The sequence below is a fragment of the Pelodiscus sinensis genome, chromosome 30 (assembly GCF_049634645.1).
Source record: "Pelodiscus sinensis isolate JC-2024 chromosome 30, ASM4963464v1, whole genome shotgun sequence".
In the NCBI taxonomy this organism is placed as follows: Eukaryota; Metazoa; Chordata; order Testudines; family Trionychidae; genus Pelodiscus; species Pelodiscus sinensis.
The window spans coordinates 11,140,622-11,163,218 of NC_134740.1; the positions used below are offsets into that span (position 1 = coordinate 11,140,622).

At 50.7% G+C, this 22,597-nt stretch overlaps 2 protein-coding genes across 2 annotated transcripts; both read left to right on the forward strand.

Annotated features, from left to right (window-relative positions):
* The first annotated feature begins 8,027 nt into the window (after positions 1-8,027).
* LOC102447020 (olfactory receptor 14A16-like) lies at positions 8,028-8,963 on the forward strand. The gene has a single exon (XM_075912153.1). The coding sequence runs from the start codon at positions 8,028-8,030 to the stop codon at positions 8,961-8,963; it is 936 nt and encodes a 311-aa protein (XP_075768268.1).
* A 10,510-nt stretch (positions 8,964-19,473) lies between these two features.
* On the forward strand, positions 19,474-20,406 carry LOC102445838 (olfactory receptor 14C36-like). Its single transcript, XM_006131452.2, has one exon. It carries the CDS (start codon positions 19,474-19,476, stop codon positions 20,404-20,406), a length of 933 nt encoding a protein of 310 aa, XP_006131514.2.
* Positions 20,407-22,597: the final 2,191 nt, after the last annotated feature.

Here is a 22,597-nt window from a genome sequence, read left to right on the forward strand (position 1 = left end):
GCACAGCAGCAGGCAAGCCGCTGACCTCCCTCAGGGTGGCGTACAGCACCGTGAGCTGCAGGACCAGCTCCTCCATGAGCCGGTCACGCCAGCGCTCCTCTGCCTCCGCCCTCTGTCGCAGGATGGCGTTCTGCTCCTGCACGGCCTCGGCGTGCTGTCTGAGGATGTCGGCGTAGACACGCCTGTGTCTGCGGCTCCCATGTCCCCGAGATGGAGATGGAGGTGGGGCTGGGGTGCTGCGGCCCTCTTCCACGGCTGGTCTGGCTGTGGAGGAAAAGAAGAAGACACAATCAGTCCTACAAAGTGGACTCTGTAGCACTTACAATACTAACAGGATGGTTTATTAGGGGATGAGCTTTCCTGGGCCAGACCCACTTCCTCAGATCAGAGTAACACGGCTACATTTCTATCACAATCAGTCCTGTGTGCAACAGCTGTCCAAAAGGGCATGCCCTCTCCCTTGAGACAGGGGAAGCAGACATTCTGAAGGTCACACTGTGAGTGTGTGAGTGTGTGTGAGTGTGTGTGTGCGAGAGAGAGAGAGAGACCTGCGCATCAGCCTGAGCATGACCGGTTTCCCTTGTGCATCACCCACTGTGCACCCACCTACCTCCCCCCGCCCCCCCGGGTGTGACACAAACTCACTGTACTCACCTGCTGCTTCCTCTCCTGCGCCAGATGATGCCTGGGAGGCCTCAGAGGTCTGGGTGACTGGCTCCAGGGTGAGGGTCGCCGTCTCCTCGCTGTCCTCCTCCTCCTCTGGGACCATGTCCCCGTCTCCAGACTGCTGTAGCTCCCGCTCTGGAGCGTCCACCATGGGGTCTGCCAGTCCGGACTGCACGAACCGCCGTGGTGTGCGTGCTTCTGCACTGCCACCCAGGATCTGGTCCAGCTCTGGGTAGTAGGGGCAGTAGTGGGGGGCTGCCCCAGACCGGGAGCTCTCCTCCCTGGCTTTGGCGTAGCCCTGCCGCAGCTCCTTCACTTTGGAGCGCACCTGGTTCTGGGTGTGGGGGTAGTGGCCCTTCTGGGCCAGGGCTTCAGCCATGCGGCCATAAATTTCGGCATTTCGCCGCCGGCTTTTGAGGGCCTGTAAGGCCTCCTCCTCTCCCCACAGCTCCAGCAGGCTCTTGATCTCTGCGCCGGACCAGGATGGTGCCCGGCGCTTGGAGCCCTTGGCTGGGTCCCCAGAAGGCTCGGTGGAAGGGCCAGGACGCTCTTGGGGCTGTGACATGCTGCAGCAAGGTCGCCGTGTGCTCTGGCTCCTTGTCTGCAACAAGTGGCTGTGAGGGTGCTTGTCCCTTTAAGGAATGGCTGCAGCCAGGAACCACAGATGTGCAACCCATGGCCCAGATTGTCCACCAGGGCTTGTTCCTGGAGGCCAATAATTTCGAAAGAAAGGGCTCCCCCCGTCCAGACTCACGTTCTTTCGACGGATCTCCCTCGAAAAAGGCGCTCTTCCTCGTGAAACGAGGTTTACCGCCATCGAAAGAAAAGCCGCGTTCTTTCGAAAGAGAGAGAGAGAGAAAGAGAGAGAGAAAGAAAGAAAGAAATCATTTCATTCACTCAGCGCTGTTGAAAACCAGACCCCAAATCTCTCCGCACCCGATTCTCCCCCAAAGCGCTGTCTGCAGGGGAGCGGGTCCGTCCTTAGCCATTAAATGTTCCACTCTGGTGATGAACCCCCTGGGGACATTGCTCAGAGGACGCAGGCGGGGAAGGAATGTTTCTTTCTGGCTCTAACTCCCAGGCGCAGACCACAGGCTGGAAACTTCTCCCCGGACCCTTTCTTGGCTGAGAGAGAGAAATGTCGCCCCTTCCCCGAAATCAAAAGCCCCCCCGATCCCTCTGGGCACAGGCTCCGTGGTGCTGTCTGGGTCGATCCCACATGGGACACTGCCCGGAGCTGCCAGGCTGTCGCCTCCAGCCCCTAAGGCACAGGAACCAGCTCTAAGTCAGCCCTGTGTTGGGTCCCCTGGTGGCTCCTCCCCAGAGTTGCTGATGCAATTCAGGGGAGGGGGGCTGCTCACTCTCAGATAATTAGGCAGCGTTAATGAAGCACCAGGCTGCTCCAGGCCAGCGAAGGGACCAGAGCTCTCAGCTGCTTTAAGTGAGGATGGGCAGTAACTATCCGTCAAATCCAGCCTGTCCACGGAGGCGCAAGTAGCTCATATGGGGAGTGGGTCCTTGTCTGCAAGCGGCTGCAAGAGACCCAGCCATTCCAGGATACACAACTGATGCACAAAACAGAGATGGGACAGGACAGAAGACCCTGGACTGGTAAATGCCTCTCACGCCGGGACACCTCCCCACGTCTGGCCCGTGAGTTTGGCGATGAGATGTGGGGAGGGGTTCACATGCCGGGTGCTTGGTGTGACTCTGTCTGGAAGGGGAGCTAGGGGTTACAGGGCAGTGACCGGCAATTGCACACTCGGCACGGCGTGGGGTGTCGTGTTCCCCAGCCAGGGCAAAATGGGCTGTTCGTGGAAATCATTAAACGGATCGCACTCTGAACACGCCTTTAGTTTTATTAGCAACTGGGGATGGTTTTGGGTGACAGGGAGCCTATGCAGGAACGACGGGCTCCACCTAAACCAGGGTGGATCCAGACTGCTGGCACTAAACATTAAGAAGGTCATAGAGCAGATTTTAACCAAAGAGATGGGGGAAAGCCAATTGGTGCAGAGGAGCACATGGATCGGACAGAGAAGTCTCTTAGAGGAGAGTCCATTGATGGAGATTCTCTAGGTGTTAGTCGGAAAGAGAGGAGGGGAGATGATAAAGTATGGGCCAGATCAGACAAGAAACAGTCACATATACAAGAATCTAATACACCAGAGAAGGGCAGACAAATAAACAGTCGCAATTTAAAGTGGTCTGCACAAATGCTAGAAGTCTAAGTAATAAGATGGGTGAACTCGAGTACCTGGTATTAAAGGAGGAGTTTGACACAATAGGCATCACAGAAACCAGGTGGAATCAGGACAATCAGTGTGGGACACAATCATACCGGGCTATAAAACACATCGGAAGCACAGACCAGGTCGTGCGGGTGGCGGAGTGGCACTGTATGTGAAAGATAATGTAGAATCCAATGAATTAAAAATCTTAAATGAATCAACATGTTCCAAAGAATCGCTATGGATAGTAATTCCCTGTTCGAACAACAATGAAGCAGTGGAGATCTATTATCGACCACCTGACCAGGACAGTGATAGTGATATTGAAATGCTAAGAGGGAGGCTATCAAAATAAAAAACTCAATAATGGGAGCTTTCAATTATCCCCATATTGACTGGGTACATGTCACCTGAGGACAAGAGGTAGAGATAAACTTTCTCGATGCCTTAAATGACTGCTTCTTGGAGCAGCTGGTACAGAAACCCACAAGAGGCAATTCTCGATTTAGTCCTGAGTGGAGTGCAGGATCTGGTCCAGGAGATAACCGTAACAGGACCGCTTGGGAATAGTGACTATAATATAATAACATTTAACATTCCTGTGGTGGGAAGAACACCTCAGCAGTCCAGCACTCTGGCATTTAATTTCAAAAAGGGGAATTATGTAAAAATGAGGAGGTTAGTTACACAGAAATTAAAAGGTACAGTGACCAGAGTAAAATCCCTGCAAGCTGCATGGAAACTTTTTAAAGACACCATAATAGAGGCCTAACTGAAATGCATACCCCGGATTAAAAACCATAGGAAGATACCTAAAAAAGAGACACCGTGGCTTAAAAACCATGTACAAGATGCAGTGAGAGATACAAAGGCATCTTTGAAGAAGTGGAAGTCCAATCCTAGTGAGGTAAACAGAAAGGAGCATAAACACTGTCAAATTAAGTGTAAAAATCATATATATAGTAGCCCAGTGTCTCTGAGTCTGTAATGCTGAAGTACACGGCCACTCCCCCTGGCCTTGTGCGTCAGTGCCCCGCCTCCCTTCCCCTCCCGCCGTGGCACTCAGATAAGTAAGCTTAACATCAGTACTGGGCAAATTAGTTGAAACAATAGTAAAGAATAAAACTGTCAGACACGTAGAAGAATGTAATTTGTTGGGCAAAAGTCAACATGGTTTCTGTAAAGGGAAATCCTGTCTTACTAATCTATTAGAGTTCTCTGAAGGGCTCAACACACATTGAGACAAGGGAGATCCAGTAGATATAGTATACTTAGATTTCCAGAAAGCCTTTGACAAGGTCCCTCACCAAAGGCTCTTCTGTAAATTAGGTTGTCATGGGATAAGAGGGAAGATCCGATCATGGATTGAGAACTGGTTAAAAGACAGGAAAAAAAGGGGAGGAATAAATGGAAAATTTTAAGAATGGGGAGGGGTAACTAGTGGTGTTCCCCACTCCTTCGACCAGTCCTATTCAACTTATACATAAATGATCTGGAGAAAGGGATGAACAGTGAGGTGGCAAAGTTTGCAGAAGATACTAAACTGTTCAAGATAGTCAAGGCCAAAGCAGACTGTGAAGAACTTCAAAAAGATCTCATCAAACTGAGTGATTGGGCAACACAATGGCAAATGAAATTTAATGTGGATAAGTGTAAACTAATGCACATTGGAAAAAATAACCCCAACTATACATAGAATACGATGTGGGCTAATTTAGCTACAACTCCTCAGGAAAGAGATCTTGGAGTTATCATGACTAGTTTTCTGAAAACCTCCACACAGTGTGCACCAGCAGTCAAAAAAGCAAATAGGATGCTACGAAGTATTAAAAAATGGATAGAAAATGTAATGAAGAATATCTCATTGCCCCTATATAAAATGATGGCATGCCCACATCTTGAATACTGTGTACAGGTGTGGTCTCCTCACCTCCAAAACGGTATTTGGGCATTAGAAAAGGTTTAGAAAAGAACAACTGAAATGATTAGGAGTTTGGAACGGGTCCTATATGATGAGAGGCTAAAGACACTGGAACTTTTCATAATATAACAACTAGAGGACACCAAATGAAATTAATGGGTAGCAGGTTTAAAACTTCACACAGTATACAGTAAACCTGTGGAACTCCGGGTATGTCTACACTACAAAGTTAATTCGAACTAACAGACGTTAATTTGAATTAACTTTGCTAGGTGCTACACATGCAAACCGCTAGTTCGAACTTATTCGAACTAGTGGAGTGCTTAATTTGAACTAGGTAAACCTCATTCCACGAGGACTAAGCCTAGTTCGAATTAACCGGTTCGAATTAAGGGCTGTGTAGCCACTTCATTCGAACTAGTGGGTGGCTAGCCCTCCCCAGCTAGCCCCGGTGGCCACTCTGGCCACCACCAGGGAAACTCTTCTGCCCCCCTCCCGGCCCCGGCCCCCTTAAAGGGGCACGGGCTGGCTACGGTGCCGTGCCAGGTGCAAGCCTGCCAGCACCCAGTCAGCAGACCCTGCACTTGGCATGGCTCGAGCCAGCCACCCGCTGCCACCCAGCCCTCTGCCTCTTCCGGGGACCAGGCTGGCGGCTCCCGGGAGCCTGCCCGGGTCCGAAAGAGGCGGGCACCCACCTGGTCTAGTGCAGACATCATGGACCTCGTCCATGACCTCCGCACTAGGCACAGGAAAGTGGCCGTCTAGGGCAGGAGAGCTGCCAGCCTGGCCACCCAGAAGCAGGTCTGCATGAAAATAAGGGTGGTCCAGTGAGACCCCCGACCCTGAGCTTACAATGGCCGTCCTGGGTCAGACCAAAGGTCCATCTAGCCCAGTAGCCTGTCTGCTGACAGCGGCCAACCCTAGAGACCCTGGAGGGGATGGACCGAAACAATGACCAAGCCATTTGTCTCGTGCCATCCATCTCCAGCCTTCCACAAACAGAGGCCAGGGACACCATTTCTACCCCCTGGATAATAGCACTCCATGGACCCAACCTCCATGACTTTATTTCCTTTGGTGTCCTCTAGTCCTTCTATTATGGGAACTAATGAAGAACTTTTCTTGATGCACCCTCTCCACCCAACTCCTGCTTTTATAGACCTCTATCCTGTCCCCCCTCCGTCTCCTCTTTTCTAAGCTGAGAAGTCCCAGTCTCTTTAGCCTCTCTTCATATGGGACCTGTTCCAAACCCCTGATATTGTAGTTGCCCTCCCCTCTCCCAGCCTCTCTCTTCCCCTCTCCCACCTCCTTTTCCCAGTCTCCCTGAGTTTTGTTCAATAAAGAGAGTTTCTATTTTTGAAAATACGTGTCCTTTATTTTGTACATCAGGAAGGGGCGCTAGGGAAGGGTAAGTGGAAGGAGGTGAGGGAGGAATGGGGTACGAGCCCCCAATGGTGAGGACTGGGGTGGCTCTGCGGGCTCCTCGGGGTGGAAACTCTCCTGCAGCCCCCCGAATGACTCCCTCCCCTGGATGGCAGGCTGCTGCAAGTGCAGCCGGGCTGATGGCCGAGTGCTGTGATGTGCCGAGTGTGGGCACTCAGGGCACTCCAAGCCAGGACTGCTTTGCAAGCAGGGCACCCCTGAGAACTGTCTGTCAGGGGTGGGGGTCAGGTCCCTTTAAGCACAGCCCTTGGCTAGCCTGAGACAGCATCTCCACGCTCTAAGTCCTAACCTGATGCCCTGCCGGCACTGCTTCCGGCCAGCCTTAACCTCGGTTCAGGGTCTATTCAGTGTGGACATGCTAGTTGGAATTAGCAAAACGCTAATTCGAAGTAGTTTTTAAATCTGGATGCGCTAATTCAAATTAGCTTAGTTTGAATTAGCGCTGTACTGTAGACATACCCTCATTGACAGAGGAGACTGTGAAGGCAAGGATTATAACAGAGTTTAAAAATGAACTAGATGAATTCATGGAAGTTAAGCCCATAAAAGGCTACTAGCCAGAGAGTAAGAAATGGTGCCCCTGGCCTCTGTTTGTCAGACGCTGGAGATGGATAGCAAGAGACAAACTGCTTGATCATTGTCTTCAGTGTCTGTGGTCCACCCCCTCTGGGGCACCTCGTACTGGCCATTGTCGGCATACAGGATAGTGGACTGGATGGACTTTTGGTCTGACCCAGTACGGCCATTCTCCTGTTCTTCTGTTATGAAAAAAGCAGCAGAAAACTGTGGACCAAATGTTTCCCCCTCTGCAGTGTCTGTGCCATGTTCCCTTACGTGACAGTCCCCTCCCAGACACATGGGTCCCCAGGAAACCCCCTTTCCTTTGAAGGAATTTAAATGGGACCATATTGGTCCCTCCCTCCCTGCACCAAGAGACGTTTCGATGGAAGCCCGCCTAGGCACATTAAGATTCTCCAGGAAGGGGGCAATGCTGAACCCATTGCCGCCATTCCCGTGGTGTTTAGTTCTGTCCCAAAGGGACACTGGCAGACGCTAAATCTAACACAATGGAGTGGGTGGCCCTCCTCAGCCAGATCCCCTTCTAGCAGGAAGGACGTGTTGAATTCACCAGCCAAATGTCCGTTGTGACTCCACCTGAGAACACAGGGAAGGCCAATGCTGTGAGAGCCTAGATCTGCTTTTCTAACTCAATGCTGTCTGTGCCTCCCTGCTGGCAGGGGCACAGCACAGATGCCGGTCAAGACAACGCCCAGCCCCACACGGCTAGCAGAGCTAAATGCAACATGGAGAAAAGGAGGAGGGGAAACTGAGGCAGAGGGAGGGTCAGTGACAGGCCAAAGGTCACACAGCGGCTCCATGCTTCAGGCAATGCTGGTGCGGTAGATTCCTGCCCATGGTTACAGCCGGAGGTGTGAACCCAGGAGGGTTCCTCTCTGTCACAGCCGTTGAGTTGGGATTTCACTTGACTCCCTGCTCCAAAAGCATTTCATCCAGCCCCGTCCTGAGCCTCCCCCAGATCTTTGCAGGGCAATAGGATGCAGCTCCAGAGACTGTTTAGGAACCAGACCCAGAGACACCGGAAGGTAACTCACCGCCCCTCACGTGGAGTTGGAACAGGTGCTGGGCATGGGGGACACCCACCGCATGAGAGGTTGGTGCGGGAATCCAGGCTGTTCCATGTCTCACTCTGAACCCCACCCCTTCTGTGTCCTCTGCAGCCACCACACACTGAACAGAGGAAGAAAATGTCCAACCAAACCACTGTGACCGAGTTCCTGCTCCTGAGCTTCTCTGATGTCCGAGAGCTGCAGGTTTTTCACTTTGTGGTGTTTCTAGTGATGTACCTGACAGCCCTGGTGGGGAACATTCTCATTATTATAGCCATCGCCTTTGACCATCATCTTCATGCCCCCATGTACTTCTTCCTGGAGTACCTGTCCATCCTGGACCTCTGCTTCATCTCCGTCACCATCCCCAAATCCATGGTCAATTCCTTCATGGACACCAGGTCGATTTCCTATCCCGCCTGTGTCGCCCAAGTCTTCTTCTTTGTAGTCTTCAGTGCAGCTGATCTTGCCTTACTCACCGTTATGGCCTATGACCGATACGTTGCCATCTGCCGACCACTGCACTACGAGGGAGTGATGAACAGGAGAGCCTGTGTCCACATGGCCACTAGTTCTTGGCTTGCTGCTATTATCTTCTCTGCTATACACACTGGGAACACCTTCCGGTTACCCTTCTGCCAGTCCAACGTCCTCAACCAGTTCTTCTGTGAAATCCCCCAGCTCCTCAAGCTGGCCTGCTCCGACTCCTACCACAGTGAAATTGGGGGTTCTGTCTTTGGTTTCTTGTTATGTTTAACCTGCTTTCTCTTCATCATTGTGTCCTATGTTCATATCTTCAGAGCGGTGCTGAGAATCCCCTCGGAGCAGGGCCGGCACAAAGCCTTCTCCACCTGCCTCCCCCACCTCGCTGTGGTCTCTTTGTTACTTTGCACTTGGTTCTTTGCCTACCTGAAACCCCCCTCCAGCTCTCAGGCAGGACTGGATCTGGCGGTGGGTGTCCTCTATGCCGTGGCACCTCCCATGCTGAACCCTGTCATCTACAGCCTGAGGAACAGGGAGCTCAAAGCTGCCCTGAAGAAACTCTTTGTGGGGAGGTTATTCTCCAAGAATTGAGACGTCCTTCATTGGTCCTTGACTGTGATTTTTCCCCCCATGTTTTGTTCCGATCAAGGGATCACCAAATAGCATCAATGAGGCCGCAAGGTGCCATTGGTTCATGAGGTAGGAAGATCCAGACTAATCCCACTGAATGAAATCCTAGTTAGTTAGAGAGGGATCACTCCGGTGCGAGTGAGATCAGAGTTTACGGGTGTTTTCATAAATCCTTCCACACATCTGTGCATTGTTTTATAAATTTACACTTGCAGACCCTGCATCCTACCCAAGCCCAACACACCGAACCTCAAGAGCCAGATTATGTCCCTAGAAAACCTGACAATGTTGCCACGTCTTCTTCTGTTTTAATGTAAAACTGGTGCCTGTGGAATGGGAGGTTTGGGTTGTGTTGGCTGGATGGTTTCTTCTTTTGTTTTCTTTCTGTTTGTCCATTGGCTGGTTGCTTTCCTGATTTGTTCCAGCTGACTTTACTGGGTGTAGGAATTCAGGAGGTTGGAATATGTCTGATCCAAGAGGGGTATCAATTCACAGAATCATAGCATCATAGAGCAGGAAGAGACCTTAGAATGTCATGGATTCCAGCCTCCTGCCCTAGGCAGGACCAATCCCAACTAAATCAACCCAGACAGAGCTTTGTCAAGTTGAGACTTAAAAACCTCTAGAGATCGAGACTGCAATCGATTATCGATTCAAGGTGCCGTCTCCTCCATTCTTGGCTGGGATTTTTGGAGGGCTGAGAAGCTTTGCTTTCCCCAGTGAGGATGAATTAGATAAATGTCTGTGTGTCAGGGAGGGAAGTTCCTAGTTCCCATGCATACGGTTATATGAATGCAGATGGGACGGCCCTGCGCTCTTTCAGATGTGGGAGGGGAGCCAGAGCCACGTGTATGAATGAATAAACACCGTATCACGGTGTCTCCTTTGGTCAATCTCAGTGACCGACCACAAATCATTCTGCTATTCATTGCCATTGATTAGTTTAACCAGAGCTGTTGGACTCATCATAGGTACTGGGGCTACCAAACAGCATCTGATAAACAAAGGTGCCAGCGAGTTGCCTGTATCATCCCTTCTGCTCTCACACTCTAGGAAACTATAAAAATGATGGAAGCAAAATTTGTTTATTTGACCAACTCATTTTCCATCGTGTTTTTTTTTTTTTTGCACATGATCTTGTCAAAAAATAAAAATGGCTTACGTGAATTTTTTCCCTGCCACTTGGCAATAACTCACTAAGACATGCACTGCAATCACTCCAATGGGAAGAGCCAGGAATGGGACTGGTTTCCAGAATGTGGAAAGGGAGGGGCAGAGAGAGGAGGGACGTGATACTTACAGTGACCACTAGAGGCAGCGAGCGTGGGGCACAGCCATACTCCGGACTGACCTCTGGGAGCAGATGCACCAGTAAGAGACTGGCCAGCTGGGGAAGGGGCTCTGCAAGGGAGAGGCTGTCGCCTCTTGCCCCAAAAAGTGCTGGGTGGAATGTCCCCCAATTCTCCGATCATTCAGACTCATCTCTGCCCCCAGCCTCCCCTGCCAGGATTCACAGGAAAAGAGGTGTTTGCCCTCTTCAGCTGCTGCAGCCCGGCCAGGGGAGATGGGTTATGTACACTGGGAAATGCAGCCCAAACACACACAGGTGCAGCTTTCTAAGTGCCCACAAGGGCCAGGAGTCCTTCTCTAAGGTCCTTGAGCAAAGAGATACCTGGTGGACAAGAAAGAAAGAAAGAAAGGAAGGAAGGAAGGAAGGATTCACTCACTCAGTGGCAGTTGAAAATCAGACCCCAAATCTCTCCGCACCCAGCTCTCCCCCAAAGCGCTGTCTGCAGGGGAGCGGGTCCGTCCATAGCCATGAAAAGTGTCACTCTGGTATGAACCCCCTGGGGAAGTTGCTCAGAGGGTGCAGGAGGGGGAGGAATGTTTCTCTCTGGCGCCGACTCCCAGGCACAGACCACAGGCTGGAAACTCCTTCCCAGGCCCTTTCCTGTCTGAGGGGGATCAATGTCGCCCACGAGCTCCAAAGGCCACCGGCACCCTGCGGGCACAGGCTCCGTGGAGCTGTCTGTGTCGACCCTGCTTTGGGCATGCCCCTGACCTGCCAACCTGTCGCCTCCAGCCCCTACATCACACAGACCAGCCCCGAGCCTGCCCCATGGTGGTGCCCCTGGTGGCTGCTCCCCAGAGCTGCTGATGCAACGCGGGAGGGCAGAGGGGGCTAATTCGAACTAACGTGTCTAGAACTAAAAACTAGTTCGAATTAGCGTTTTGCTAATTCGAACTAGCATGTCCACATTAAGTGGACCCTGAACAGGGCTTAAGGATGGCCGGAAGCAGTGCCGGCAGAGCATCAGAGGAGGACTTAGAGCGTGGAGATGCTGTCTCAGGCTAGCTGAGGGCTGTGCTTAAAGTGTCCCGACCCCCACCCCGGACAGACAGTTCTCAGGGGGGCCCTGCTTGCAAAGCAGTCCTGGCTTGGATTGCCCGGAGTACCCACACTGGGCACATCACAGCATTCAGCCATCAGCCCAGCTGCACTTGCCGCAGGCTGCCATCTGGGGAGAGGAGGCAACTGGAGGGCTGCAGGAGAGCTTCCACCCCCCGAAGTCCGCAGAGCCAGCCCAGTCCTCCCCATCGGGGGCTCGTACCCCATTCCTCCCTCACCTCCTTCCACTTACCCTTCCCTAGCCCCTCTTCTTGATGTACAAAATAAAGGACAATTGTGGTCAAAAATGGAATTTGTCTTTATTGAACAAAACTGGGGGAGACTGGGAAAAGGAGGTGGGAGAGGGGAAGAGAGAGGTTGGGAGAGGGGAGGGCAACTACAATGATCAGGGGTTGGGAACAGGTCCCATATAAAGAGAGGCTAAAGAGACTGGGACTTTTCAGCTTAGAAAAGAGGAGACTGAGGGGGGACAGGTTAGAGGTCTCTAAAAGCAGGAGTTGGGTGGAGAGGGTGCATCAAGAAAAGTTCTTCATTAGTTCCCATAAAGAAGGACTAGAGGACACCAAAGGAAAGGAATGGGTAGCAGGCTTCAAACTAGTAATAGAAAGTTCTTCACAAAGCAAAGAGTCAACCTGTGGAACTCCTTGCTGCAGGAGACTGTGAAGGCTAGAACTGGACCAGAGTTTAAAGGGATGTGAGATCAAGTCATGGACATTGGGTCTATGGAGTGGTATTAGCCAGGGGGTAGGAGTGGTGTCCCTGCCCAAAGTTTGTGGAAGGCTGGAGAGGGATGGCACGAGACAAATGGCTTGGTCACTGTCTTCGGTCCATCCCCTCCAGGGTCCCTAGGGTTGGCCGCTGTTGGCAGACAGGCTACTGGGCTAGATGGACCTTTGGTCTGACCCAAGACGGCCATTGTAAGCTCAGGGCTCAGGGTCGGGGGTCTCACTGGACCACCTTGATTTTCATGCACACCTGCTCCTGAGAGGCCAGGCTGGCAGCTTTCCTGCCCTAGACGGCCACTTTCCTGTGCCTAGTGCGGAGATCGTGGACAAGGTCCATGATGTCCGCTCTAGACCAGGTGGGTGCCCACCTCTTGCTGTCCCGGGCATGCTCCCGGGAGCCGCCAGCCTGGTCCCGGGAAGCGGGGGAGGGCTGGGGGGCATCGGGTGGCTGGCTAGAGCCGTGCCAGGTGCAGGGTCTACTGGCTGGGTGCTGGCAGGCTTGCACCTGGCACGGGCACCGTAGCCAGCCTGTGCCCCTTTAAGGGATCTGGGGCCGGGAGGGGGGCAATAGAGTTTCCCTGGTGTTGGCCAGAGTGGCCACCAGGGAACCTGGGAAGGGCTAGCCTCCCACTAGTTCGAATTAAGGGGCTACACACCCCTTAATTCAAACTAGCTAGTTCGAACTAGGCTTCATCCTCGTGGAATGAGGATTACCTAGTTCGAACTAAGCGCTCCGTTAGTTCGAACTAACTTTGTAGTGTAGACATACCCCATATGATGTAGGCATATTGGGTACGTCTAGACTACAGGCTTTTGTTGACAGAGGCTTTGTCAACAGATACTGTCGACAAAGTCTCTGTTGACAAAGAGCGTCTAGACTACAACCAGTTCTGTCAACAAAGCAAGCCGCTTTGTCAACATGACAGTGTAGACACAAAGGAAAGTGTAGATGCAATAACACCTTTTGTCAACAGAACTCTGTTGACAAAAGGTGTTATTCCTCGTAAAATGAGGTTTACTGCTGTCAACAAAACTGGTTGTAGTCTAATCCCATTTTCACAACGTTGGAGGAAATTACTGAGGAACCCAACCAAAATTGTGAGAAGACGTCAAAGCAGACTTGGGGATCAGCCCATGACGGCAATTTCTTCCTCCCCTTTTAGGCCCCAATCTTGAAACATGCCCCTTTCTGCCCTCTGTAGATTTCTGCCTTCCTGGGAATGCCTTTCGAGGGCAGGCTCTCAAACATTTGGCAGATCACGGACTATATCAGCAGAGATATACCTGGTGGACATGTCGTCTCTCCATGGAGATCTCATCAACTTCATCTCCTCCCTGACACAAATGTAGACCATCCACATGGCCCAGCCAAGTTGACCCAACATCAACCGGCAGCCTCCTCTTTAACAGGCAGAGAAAATGGATTGGAATTATTGTTAATGAGACCCAGCCATAGATCCATTTGCATAGAAGGTCAAAAACCAGAGGTGGTGCAAATCAGCAGCAGCTCCAGTGAGAACAGGTTCCCTTTGGGCAGGGGGATGGACTCGATGACTCCTGAGGTCTCTGCCAGCCCTGGGATCTATGATTCTATGACAGGTCCCTGGGGAGTCCTAGGGCCAGATCCCCAGGTAACAGAAATCGAAGCAGCTCCATTTACATCCAAGGAGGAACCTGCAGCTTCCTCATAACTCAATGGGACTGGATCAGTTAACACCAGTTTAGGATGCGGAGTTTGCCTCTGGCTGCTTCTTCGTGGCCATCATCAAAACATGGGCCAGCCTGTGAGGTCCTCTGGGGACCGCATCCCTCGAGCATCTGGTGCAGCCCCCAAAGGAAGGATTTAAGTCTCGACTTGACCAAACATCCCTGCTCTCCCAGAGCAGAGTCTGTGGGGTTCAGGAGGGACCAGGCTGCTCCAGGCCAGCCTAGGCTGTAGGGTCACCGGGCTCTGAGTTGTACCAGGTCAGATCTGATCTACACATACAGAGTTCATTCTGCAATCTCCCTCACTCCCTTTTGGGATTCAGCCCGGCTCTGTCTGCAGCCAGGGTCCCTCCAGGGTGGCTGCCATCACGGGGCACGTGACACTGTTCCCCTCGGGAGTTGAGGGGCAGCGGTTTGCATGGCAGGCAGTTGGCTGCTGGGTGAGATCTCCCCGCCATGGAGACCGGAGTCGGCTATTTAGCCCCAGAACAAGCTGGGGCCCTATTTGCAGCATGCACCAGCTGGGAGCAGTTTCAGAGCGGGGACGGGAGGGGAGATTTCTCCTCTTTACTCTATCGCCTCTCAGAGAAGCCTGCCCGAGGAGGAGCTGGGAGTGGCCATCTGTGGGGCGGGTCCCTGCCCGCCAGGAACTGCAGAGACCCAGCAACTCACAAGACACACTGGCAGGTCCATGGCTGGGTAGCAACTGAGAATCCTGGTGGTGAAATTGATCCCAGGCTGGGGACTGTCTGGCAAAGCCCAGCACGGTGAGTGTGTTACTTCTGCTAACCCTGCTTAGGGGCGGCTAGCTGGGGGCCATTTCATACTAGACTCCAGTTACGAAGGGAACGCTGCAGGGCTGTTCACAGCACTCACTCCACCTTTTAGAGCTTTTCTGGGGGAATTATTTTTCTTTACCTAGCAGAGAACAAGCGGCCTTCTTACTGCAATTGTGTGATATCCAAAGTTATTTATTTGGGAACATCTCCATGTCACCCTTCTACCAGTCCGAAGACACCAGCCAGGTTTAGTTCAGTGAGAACTGGCCTACGGTTAATTGTGGGAACCTGAAAAATTTTCATTAAACTGGGGAAAAAAATGTTTTCAATTTTCCAAGTCATCTCTTGTGTTTCCAGACAACGAGCAGTCCTGTGGCACTTAAAGCTATGTCTACAAAACCCAGTTTTGAAGAACTGTTCCATATCCAGGGAATGTGTTTGCGCTTCCACAAAAAAACGTGCCCCTTTGCAAGGCACTGTATTCCTCGTTCCATAAGTAATAAGGGGGCTTCTGAAAGAGGGGTTTTCCTGACATTTGGCCCAGTCTAGATGGGCCAAATATTGGAAAAGCCTCTTCCAACAAAAGAATCGAAAAAAACTACACAAAATGCAGTGTGTAGACCTAGCCTTAGAGACGAAGTTAGATAGCTAGATAGATTGACAGATTGATTGAATCCTGAGGCCGGGTGTAAAACTCATTTCATCCAAGTCGTTTTTGTCCAAGAAAGTTCATGATTCTGTGTCTATATATTTGTTAGTCTCTTAAGTGGCACAGGATGATGTGTTGTTTCTAAAGCTACAGAGGAACACGACTGCTCCTCGGAAATTTGTGTTCTAAGAACTGAGGACTCCTTGGAAACAATTTGGGCACAATCCCCCAAATTCGAATGTTAGTGAGAAGCCAGGGTGGAAACGTTCATATTGCCCAATAATACTCAAATCTGAACCCCGTTGCGCTATGCATCGGTGTGCATTGCCCTGTCAAAGGGACGCCAGTTGAATGGTAAAGCTGAGCGAGAAGCAGAGTGGTCAGGTAGGAATTAAACATCCTGGTGTGTTGACAGGAGAAGAGTGAATGGAAGCTCCCGGCCACAGCACGTCTCTCTTAGCCCAGCCCGTGGACATGGCGGAGCTCAGTGGGTTTAGAATCGGCATCCAGAAACACTGCCCTGCAATCAGCCCCAGTGCCAACTCTGCCCACACATTTATACAAGCAAATTCATCACTGGAGCCAACCACTTCAGCCACCAAATCAACGGCTCATTGAACTGCACATCCATTAATGTGATCGATGCCATCAAATGCCAGCAATGCCCCACTGTGATATGCAGGGCTCGCCGAACCGCGGTGAGCCCCACTTGCCAGCTGCGCTGTCTGGCGATCTGCGCATGTGCCGATCGCCAGAACCCAACTCTTTCAGGTTACAATCTACTCGCCACGGGCGAGCCCTGGTGATATGTATTGGCCAATCTGGACAGTCCCTACGGGAAAGAATCAATAGCCACAAATCAGATCTCCGGAAAGGGAATGCATAGAAAGCTGTTGGTGAACCCTTTAATCTGCCTGGTCATTCATCAAGAGATCTTCAGGTGGCTGTTTTGTCACAGACCAATACCACAAGCCAAATACACAGGGAAGAGTTGGAACTACAATTCATTCACAAGTTTAATTCTCATACTAATGGTTGGAACTCAGATGCCGGTTGGCTGGGACATGATCAACCCACCAACCAAAGAAGGTGCCAATGGCTCCTTGTCTGTGTAGATTCTGGTGTTAGTACTCTTCCTCTCTAATTGCTAACTCATGGTCCTTATGTGTTTCTTTCAACTATCCATTCTGTAAGTGCTTTTTACTATTAGTTTTGCCCGTTACATACCAGCTCAGTTGTCCCTTTGATATTTATATACCCACTGCCGCTTCTTGTTCCCCTCTCCCATTTTTTTCCTTACCCTCCCCTCCCTTCTCCACTATTCATTTTGTTTCTGGACATCCAACACTCCGGTCATCTGAAGAAATGGGCTGTGCCCACGAAAGCTCATGATACCTTCTACGTGTTTAGTTAGTCTTTTAAGGGCTGCCAGACTATTTTTTTTCATTTCTCCTTTGACACACAGGCCGTGTCCAGACTCAGGGGTTTTTTCGGGAAAAGTAGCCTTTTCCCGAAAAAACTTCCCCTGCGTCCAGACTCAAGCCGCGTTCTTTCGAAATTATTTCGAAAGAACACGGCTTTTCTTTTGATGGCGGTAAACCTCGTTTCAAGAGGAAGAACGCCTTCTTTCGAAAGTTCCTCTTTCGAAAGAAGGCGTTCTTCAATGTAAAGAGGCCGTCTTCGAAAGAGAGCATCCAGACTCGCTGGGTGCTCTCTTTCGAAAAAGCGGATTTCTCTTTCGAAAGAAGCGTGCAGTCTAGACATAGCCACAGAGAGACTGGTTTGGCCAATGCACACGGCCAAGGGGCATTGCTGGTACGAATGGCATAGAACACGCTGGTGGATGTGCCGTTGTCTGAGCCCCTGAGGCGGTGGCTGATGTGGTGAGGTCCTGTGATGGGGTCACTTGTGTCGATGTTTCGACAGAGTTGGCAGTGAGGTTATTATGATCATGAGAGATGGCCAGCAGTCTGGGGACTAAGGGGTTAACTATACCTAACCCAGGTAGAATCGGCCAATAGGAATGTAGGTAGGAATTTCAAGCTGGGACAAAGGAATTTTTGGTTTTTCTCTCCTTTCTCCTGGGCAATTTCTTTCCAGCTACTGAAAGGTCAGACAAAATGTCTCCCTCCAAGAAAAGAATTCACTAGCTGTAAGTAGGGTAAAGTTTAGATAAATCCGTTAGCTTTTATCGTTTTGGGATAGGATCTGATGTCTGTGCATTTAAAAATGGATTTTCCACTCCTTTGTAACTAAGTTCTAGGTCTATGGTGGGATTTCCCCCATGAGTATATTAATTTGTGGCTTTTCCATCTAGTTATTATGCTTGCAACAAGAATATTGGGTGATAATAAACGTTCTTTCTCTTTTCCTTTATTAACCTGGTATTGGGAAATTTTTGTGTCCTGGTTTGTACTTTAGGGGTGAGATTTCCCAAGTGGTATCGCCCTGGTTTCTTTATTATTATTACTTGGGTGGTGGCAGTGGATCTTTTATCCCCAAAATCTAGGTTGTTAGATTTTGGGGGGAAGTTTCTTACCAATGCCTGGAAAGAGAAGGTTTTGGGGTCCTTTTGCGGGCCCCCACTTCTGCATTTATAGAGTCAGAGTGGGGAAGGAGTCCTGACAGGGGGTTATTTCAGGGCTAGGTTCCTGTGCTATTCTGTGCTGTGCTGTCGGGATGCTGGACAGAATTTGTTTCAGGTTGGGGGCTGTCTGTAGGCAAGGACTGGCCTGTCCCCCACGGCCTGTGAGAGGGAGGGGTCATTTTCCGGGATAGGTTGCAGAGGGTTAATGATGTGCAGGAGGGGATAGGGACGACCAAAAATGTTCTGTTCTGTTCCTCGTTGGGCCTGTCCTCAGACCCACGGCCCTGCGCAGGCAGGAAGCGGCTGAAGTAAATGACGCGGCAGAAAGGTCACCGAGTATTACTAGCTCGTGTGACCAGACATCCTGGTGCCCAAGGCATCCTTAGGGCTTAACCCCGTCCTGCCCGTGCTGGCGCCAGGGGAGAGGAGGCGGCTGGGTTATCTCGGTGGCTAGTGGGAGCCTGGGGGTCTGAGCTGCCTTTCAAAGTGAGGGCAGGAAGGAACAAGGGGCATCCAGAAGCGGGGGGAAGGGTATTGGTTAGAGGAGAAGAGATGAGCTCTGCCCCATCAACCTTTCTCCCCCACCTCTCCTCCTGTGGCTAGGGCTGCGCCCATCCCTTTCCCCCCCACAGGACCCAAAAAGCTGCTACCAGCCACATTCTGGTGACACCTGTGGCAGGAATCCAGGGAGGGGGTATGTGACCCTGCCCCCCGACACACACACGCTCTTCCACACGTTGCCCCAGGAAGACACGGTGCCAGGTACCAGGAAAAGTGGGTCTGTCCTGGGAGCCCAGCCAGGCGTGGAGGGCGAAGAGGGGCAGGCAGGAAGAGCTGGATCAGCCACTCATCTGCCCAGGAGAGGGGCGTGTGGGAGTGTGTGGGGTTGAGTTTCAAGCCTAATGCCTTAAAGATAAGAAAGTAAACTGGAAGACGCCAATGACACCATTTCCCCCCGTTTCAACAGGCATCTCATCTGCTTGATGTGTGAATGTTTGTACGACTATTGGACGTTTTGCTCGCTTGAATATGAGCCGTTTGACTGGGTGTCCCATCATCAGCCTTGAGAAATATGGTCACCCTGTGAAGGGCCCAACCATGGCTGGACGTGGGAGAGGAACTTTACATCCTAATTTCATTCATAAACAGGCAGCAGGATGTTCCCGCGGTGTGACTGAGGACGTATCGCACAGGAGCTGTCATGCAAGCTCTGGAGTGAGATTATGCCAGTTTTAAGGAGAAAGCAGAGAGCGGGCAGCGTCGGTATTTTAGTTTCATGCCCGAATCTGGGGCCTCCTGTTGGTGGCAGGAACGGAGCCATCTCGGGTAAAGCGGTTGGGTTGGGATTGTGCTTTGTTCCATCCTCCAGTCTGCATTTTATCCAGCCACGTCCTGAGCCTGATGTTCAGATGGGGCAAGTGGATACGATTCGATAGATTGTCGAGGAGCCAGTAGATTGCCAAGGAGCTGAGTGAATGCAAGTGGGGGGGTGTCGTGTGCCACTGGGACTCTCAGTCTGAGATAGCACGGAGGGGACTCAGTATCCTGCACTAATCCCTGCCGCTGTCTGTGCCCTTCCCTCCGCAGCCATCACACTGTGAACTGAGGAAGAAAATGTCCAACCGAAGCACCGTGACCGAGTTCCTGCTCCTGGGGTTCTCAGACATCCGGGAGCTGCAGGTTTTGCACTTTGTGGTGTTCCTGGTAATTTACCTGGCAGCCCTAATGGGGAACCTTCTCATCATCTCAGCCATCGTCCTCGACCACCGTCTTCACACCCCCATGTACTTCTTCCTTATGAAGCTGTCCATCCTGGACCTCAGCTCCATCTCCGTCACTGTCCCCAAATCCATGGCCAACTCTCTCCTGAACACAAGGGTGATTTCCTATGCTGGATGTGTTGCCCAAGTCTTCCTTTTTTTAGTCTTCACTTCAACTGATTTTGCCTTGCTCACCGTCATGGCCTATGACCGACACGTCGCCATCTGCTACCCGCTGCACTACGAGAGAGTGATGAACAGAAGAGCTTGTGTCCACATGGCCGCCGGTGCCTCGATCGCTGGTATCGCCTACTCTGCCCTGCACACTGGGAGCACCTTCATGTTAGACTTCTGCCAGTCCAACGTCGTCGACCAGTTCTTCTGTGATATCCCTCAGCTCCTAAAGCTGGCCTGCTCCGACTCCTACCGCAGTGAACTTGGGGTCATTTCCTGTGGTGTGTTTTTAGTTGTGAATTGCTTTGTTTTTATGTTTGTGTCTTATGTTCAGATCTTCAGAGCGGTGCTGAGAATCCCCTCGGAGCAGGGCCGGCACAAAGCCTTCTCCACCTGCCTCCCCCACCTCACTGTGGTCTCCTTGTTACTTTTCACCTCTGTGTTTGACTACCTGAAACCCCCCTCTAGTTCAGCACCTAATCTCAACCTCTTGGTGGGCGTTCTCTTCGCCGTGGTGCCTCCCATGCTGAATCCGGTCATCTACAGCCTGAGGAACCAGGAGCTCAAAGCTGCCCTGAAGAAACTGATGGGGTGGACTTTAATCTCCAAGTGAAATGCCCCTCAGTGCTTGTGATTGCAAACTCAGCTTCTTTATGCAATGTGGACTAGCGCCGCAGGACTTAAATGGGTTAATTTAGCATTAGACCAGTGTAAATGTGAACAGAATTTGCTCCTCACACACCTCCGTCTGGATACACACCTGTCCCTCTCTCGCAGGGATTTAATAGCACAGTGGCACAACATGAGTCATCAGGGTGCCCTTGTAGCCAAGAAGCCCAATGGCAGGTTAGGTTGCCTTAGGAGGAGCATTGCCAGCAGATCTAGAGAAGTGATGATTCCCCTTTATTCAGCTTTGGTGAGGCCACCTCTGGAGTATTGCGTCCAGTTCTGGGGCCCGTACTATGGAAAGGATGTGGACACATTGGAGAGGCTCCAATGCAGGGTAATGAAAATCATTCAGGAGCTGGAGCACGTGACTTACAAGGAGAGTCAGAAAGGGATTTGGGTTTGTTGAATCTGCAGAAGAGAAGAGCGAGGGGGGATTTGAGAGCAGCATTTAGCAACCTGAAGGGAGGTTCCAAAGAGGCTGGAGAGAGGCTGTTCTCAGTGCGATCTGATGGCAGAACAAGGAGCAATGGGCTCAAGTTTCAGTGGGGGAGGTCTAGGTTGGATATTAGGAAAATCTATTTCCCTAGGCGGGTGGGGAAGCACTGGGATGGGTTCCCTAGGGAGGGGGTGGAATCTCCATCCCTAGAGGTGTTTCAGTCCCAGTTTGACCAAGCCCTGGCTGGGATGATTGAGTTGGGTTGGTCCTGCTTTGGGCAGGGGGCTGGACTCGGTGACTCCTGAGGTCTCTGCCAGTCCTCGGTTTTATGATTCACTGTCCTGCCATGAACTGGGGCCTGGGATCACAGACTTATATTCGTGAATTGCTTGTTTGCTGGCCCTCCCTGAACGAGGGCCTGATCCTGTAGCCCCTGTTAACTAGTTATGCCTGGATCCCGGACCAGGACCCAGTGACTGTTGATCCAGCCTGATCATCGGACAGAGCCCAGGACTTGTTAACTGAGACTGGGCGAAGCCCTTCCTAGAACTTTACTTAGCAACATCTATAAATTGATTAGGGCTTATATAATTATCTATACTTTTGATTAAAAGAATGAAGGAAGGAAGGAATGAACCAATGAACACTCTTCTTCTTATGGTATTTTAGAAGACAAAGCTCTTGCAATGCTTCCTAAGGACATCCAGCCCTTCATCCAGGTCTCTGTATCATGAAGAGATGGTGAAATAGTGTACCAGCCCCCGTGAAAGCCAGCCTCACAAACTTCACTGGTCTGTATCCAAAAATATACCCCCTGCCTTGATAGATGGACCCTGTTTCTGGTGTGGAAAAAGTGAATACAGAAAAGCTATTTACTGATTCCCACAGTATAAGAACTCAGGATCAACCAATGAAATGAATAGGCAGCAGGTTTAGAACAAACCAAAGGAAGCTTTACTTCACTCAGCATGCAGTTAAACTGTGGAACTCCTTGCCAGAGGAATTGATGAAGGTTAGGACTTCAACAGGGTTCAAAATGCAGCTAAATACTTAGATTTCCAGAAAACCTTTGCAAAGTCCCTCACCAAAGGCTCTTGGGTAAATTAGGTTGCCATGGGATAAGAGGTAAGGTCCTTTCATGGATTGAGAACTGGTTAAAACACAGGAAACAAAGGGTAGGAATAAATGGTAAATTTTCAGAATGGAGAGAGGTAACTAGTGGTGTTCCCCAAGGATCTGTCCTAGGGTCAACCCTATTCAACTTATTCATAAATGATCTAGAGAAAGTGGTGAACAGTGAAGTGGCAAAGTTTGTGGACAATACTTAACTGTTCAAGACAGTCAAGACGAAAGTACAATGTGAAGAACTTCAAAAAGATCTCACCAAACTGAGTGATTGGGCAACACAATGGCAAATGAAATTTAATGTGGATAAATGTAAAGTAATGCACATTGGAAAAAATAACCCCAACTATATGTACAGTATGATGGGGGCTAATCAGGAAAGAGATCTTGGAGTTATTGTGGATAGTTCTCTGAAGACAGCCACGTAGTGTGCAGCGACAGTCAAAAAAGCAAATAGGATGCTAGGAATTATTTTAAAAGGGTTAGAAAATAAATTGAAGAATATCTTACTGCCCCTGTATAAAACTATAGTACACCCACATCTTGAATACTGAATACAGATGTGGTCTCCTCA

What these genes read in the sequence shown, in the direction of transcription:
- LOC102447020 (XM_075912153.1), top strand. Translation starts at nt 8,028, where the DNA reads ATGTCCAACCAAACCACTGTGACCGAGTTCCTGCTCCTGAGCTTCTCT.
- LOC102445838 (XM_006131452.2), top strand. Translation starts at nt 19,474, where the DNA reads ATGTCCAACCGAAGCACCGTGACCGAGTTCCTGCTCCTGGGGTTCTCA.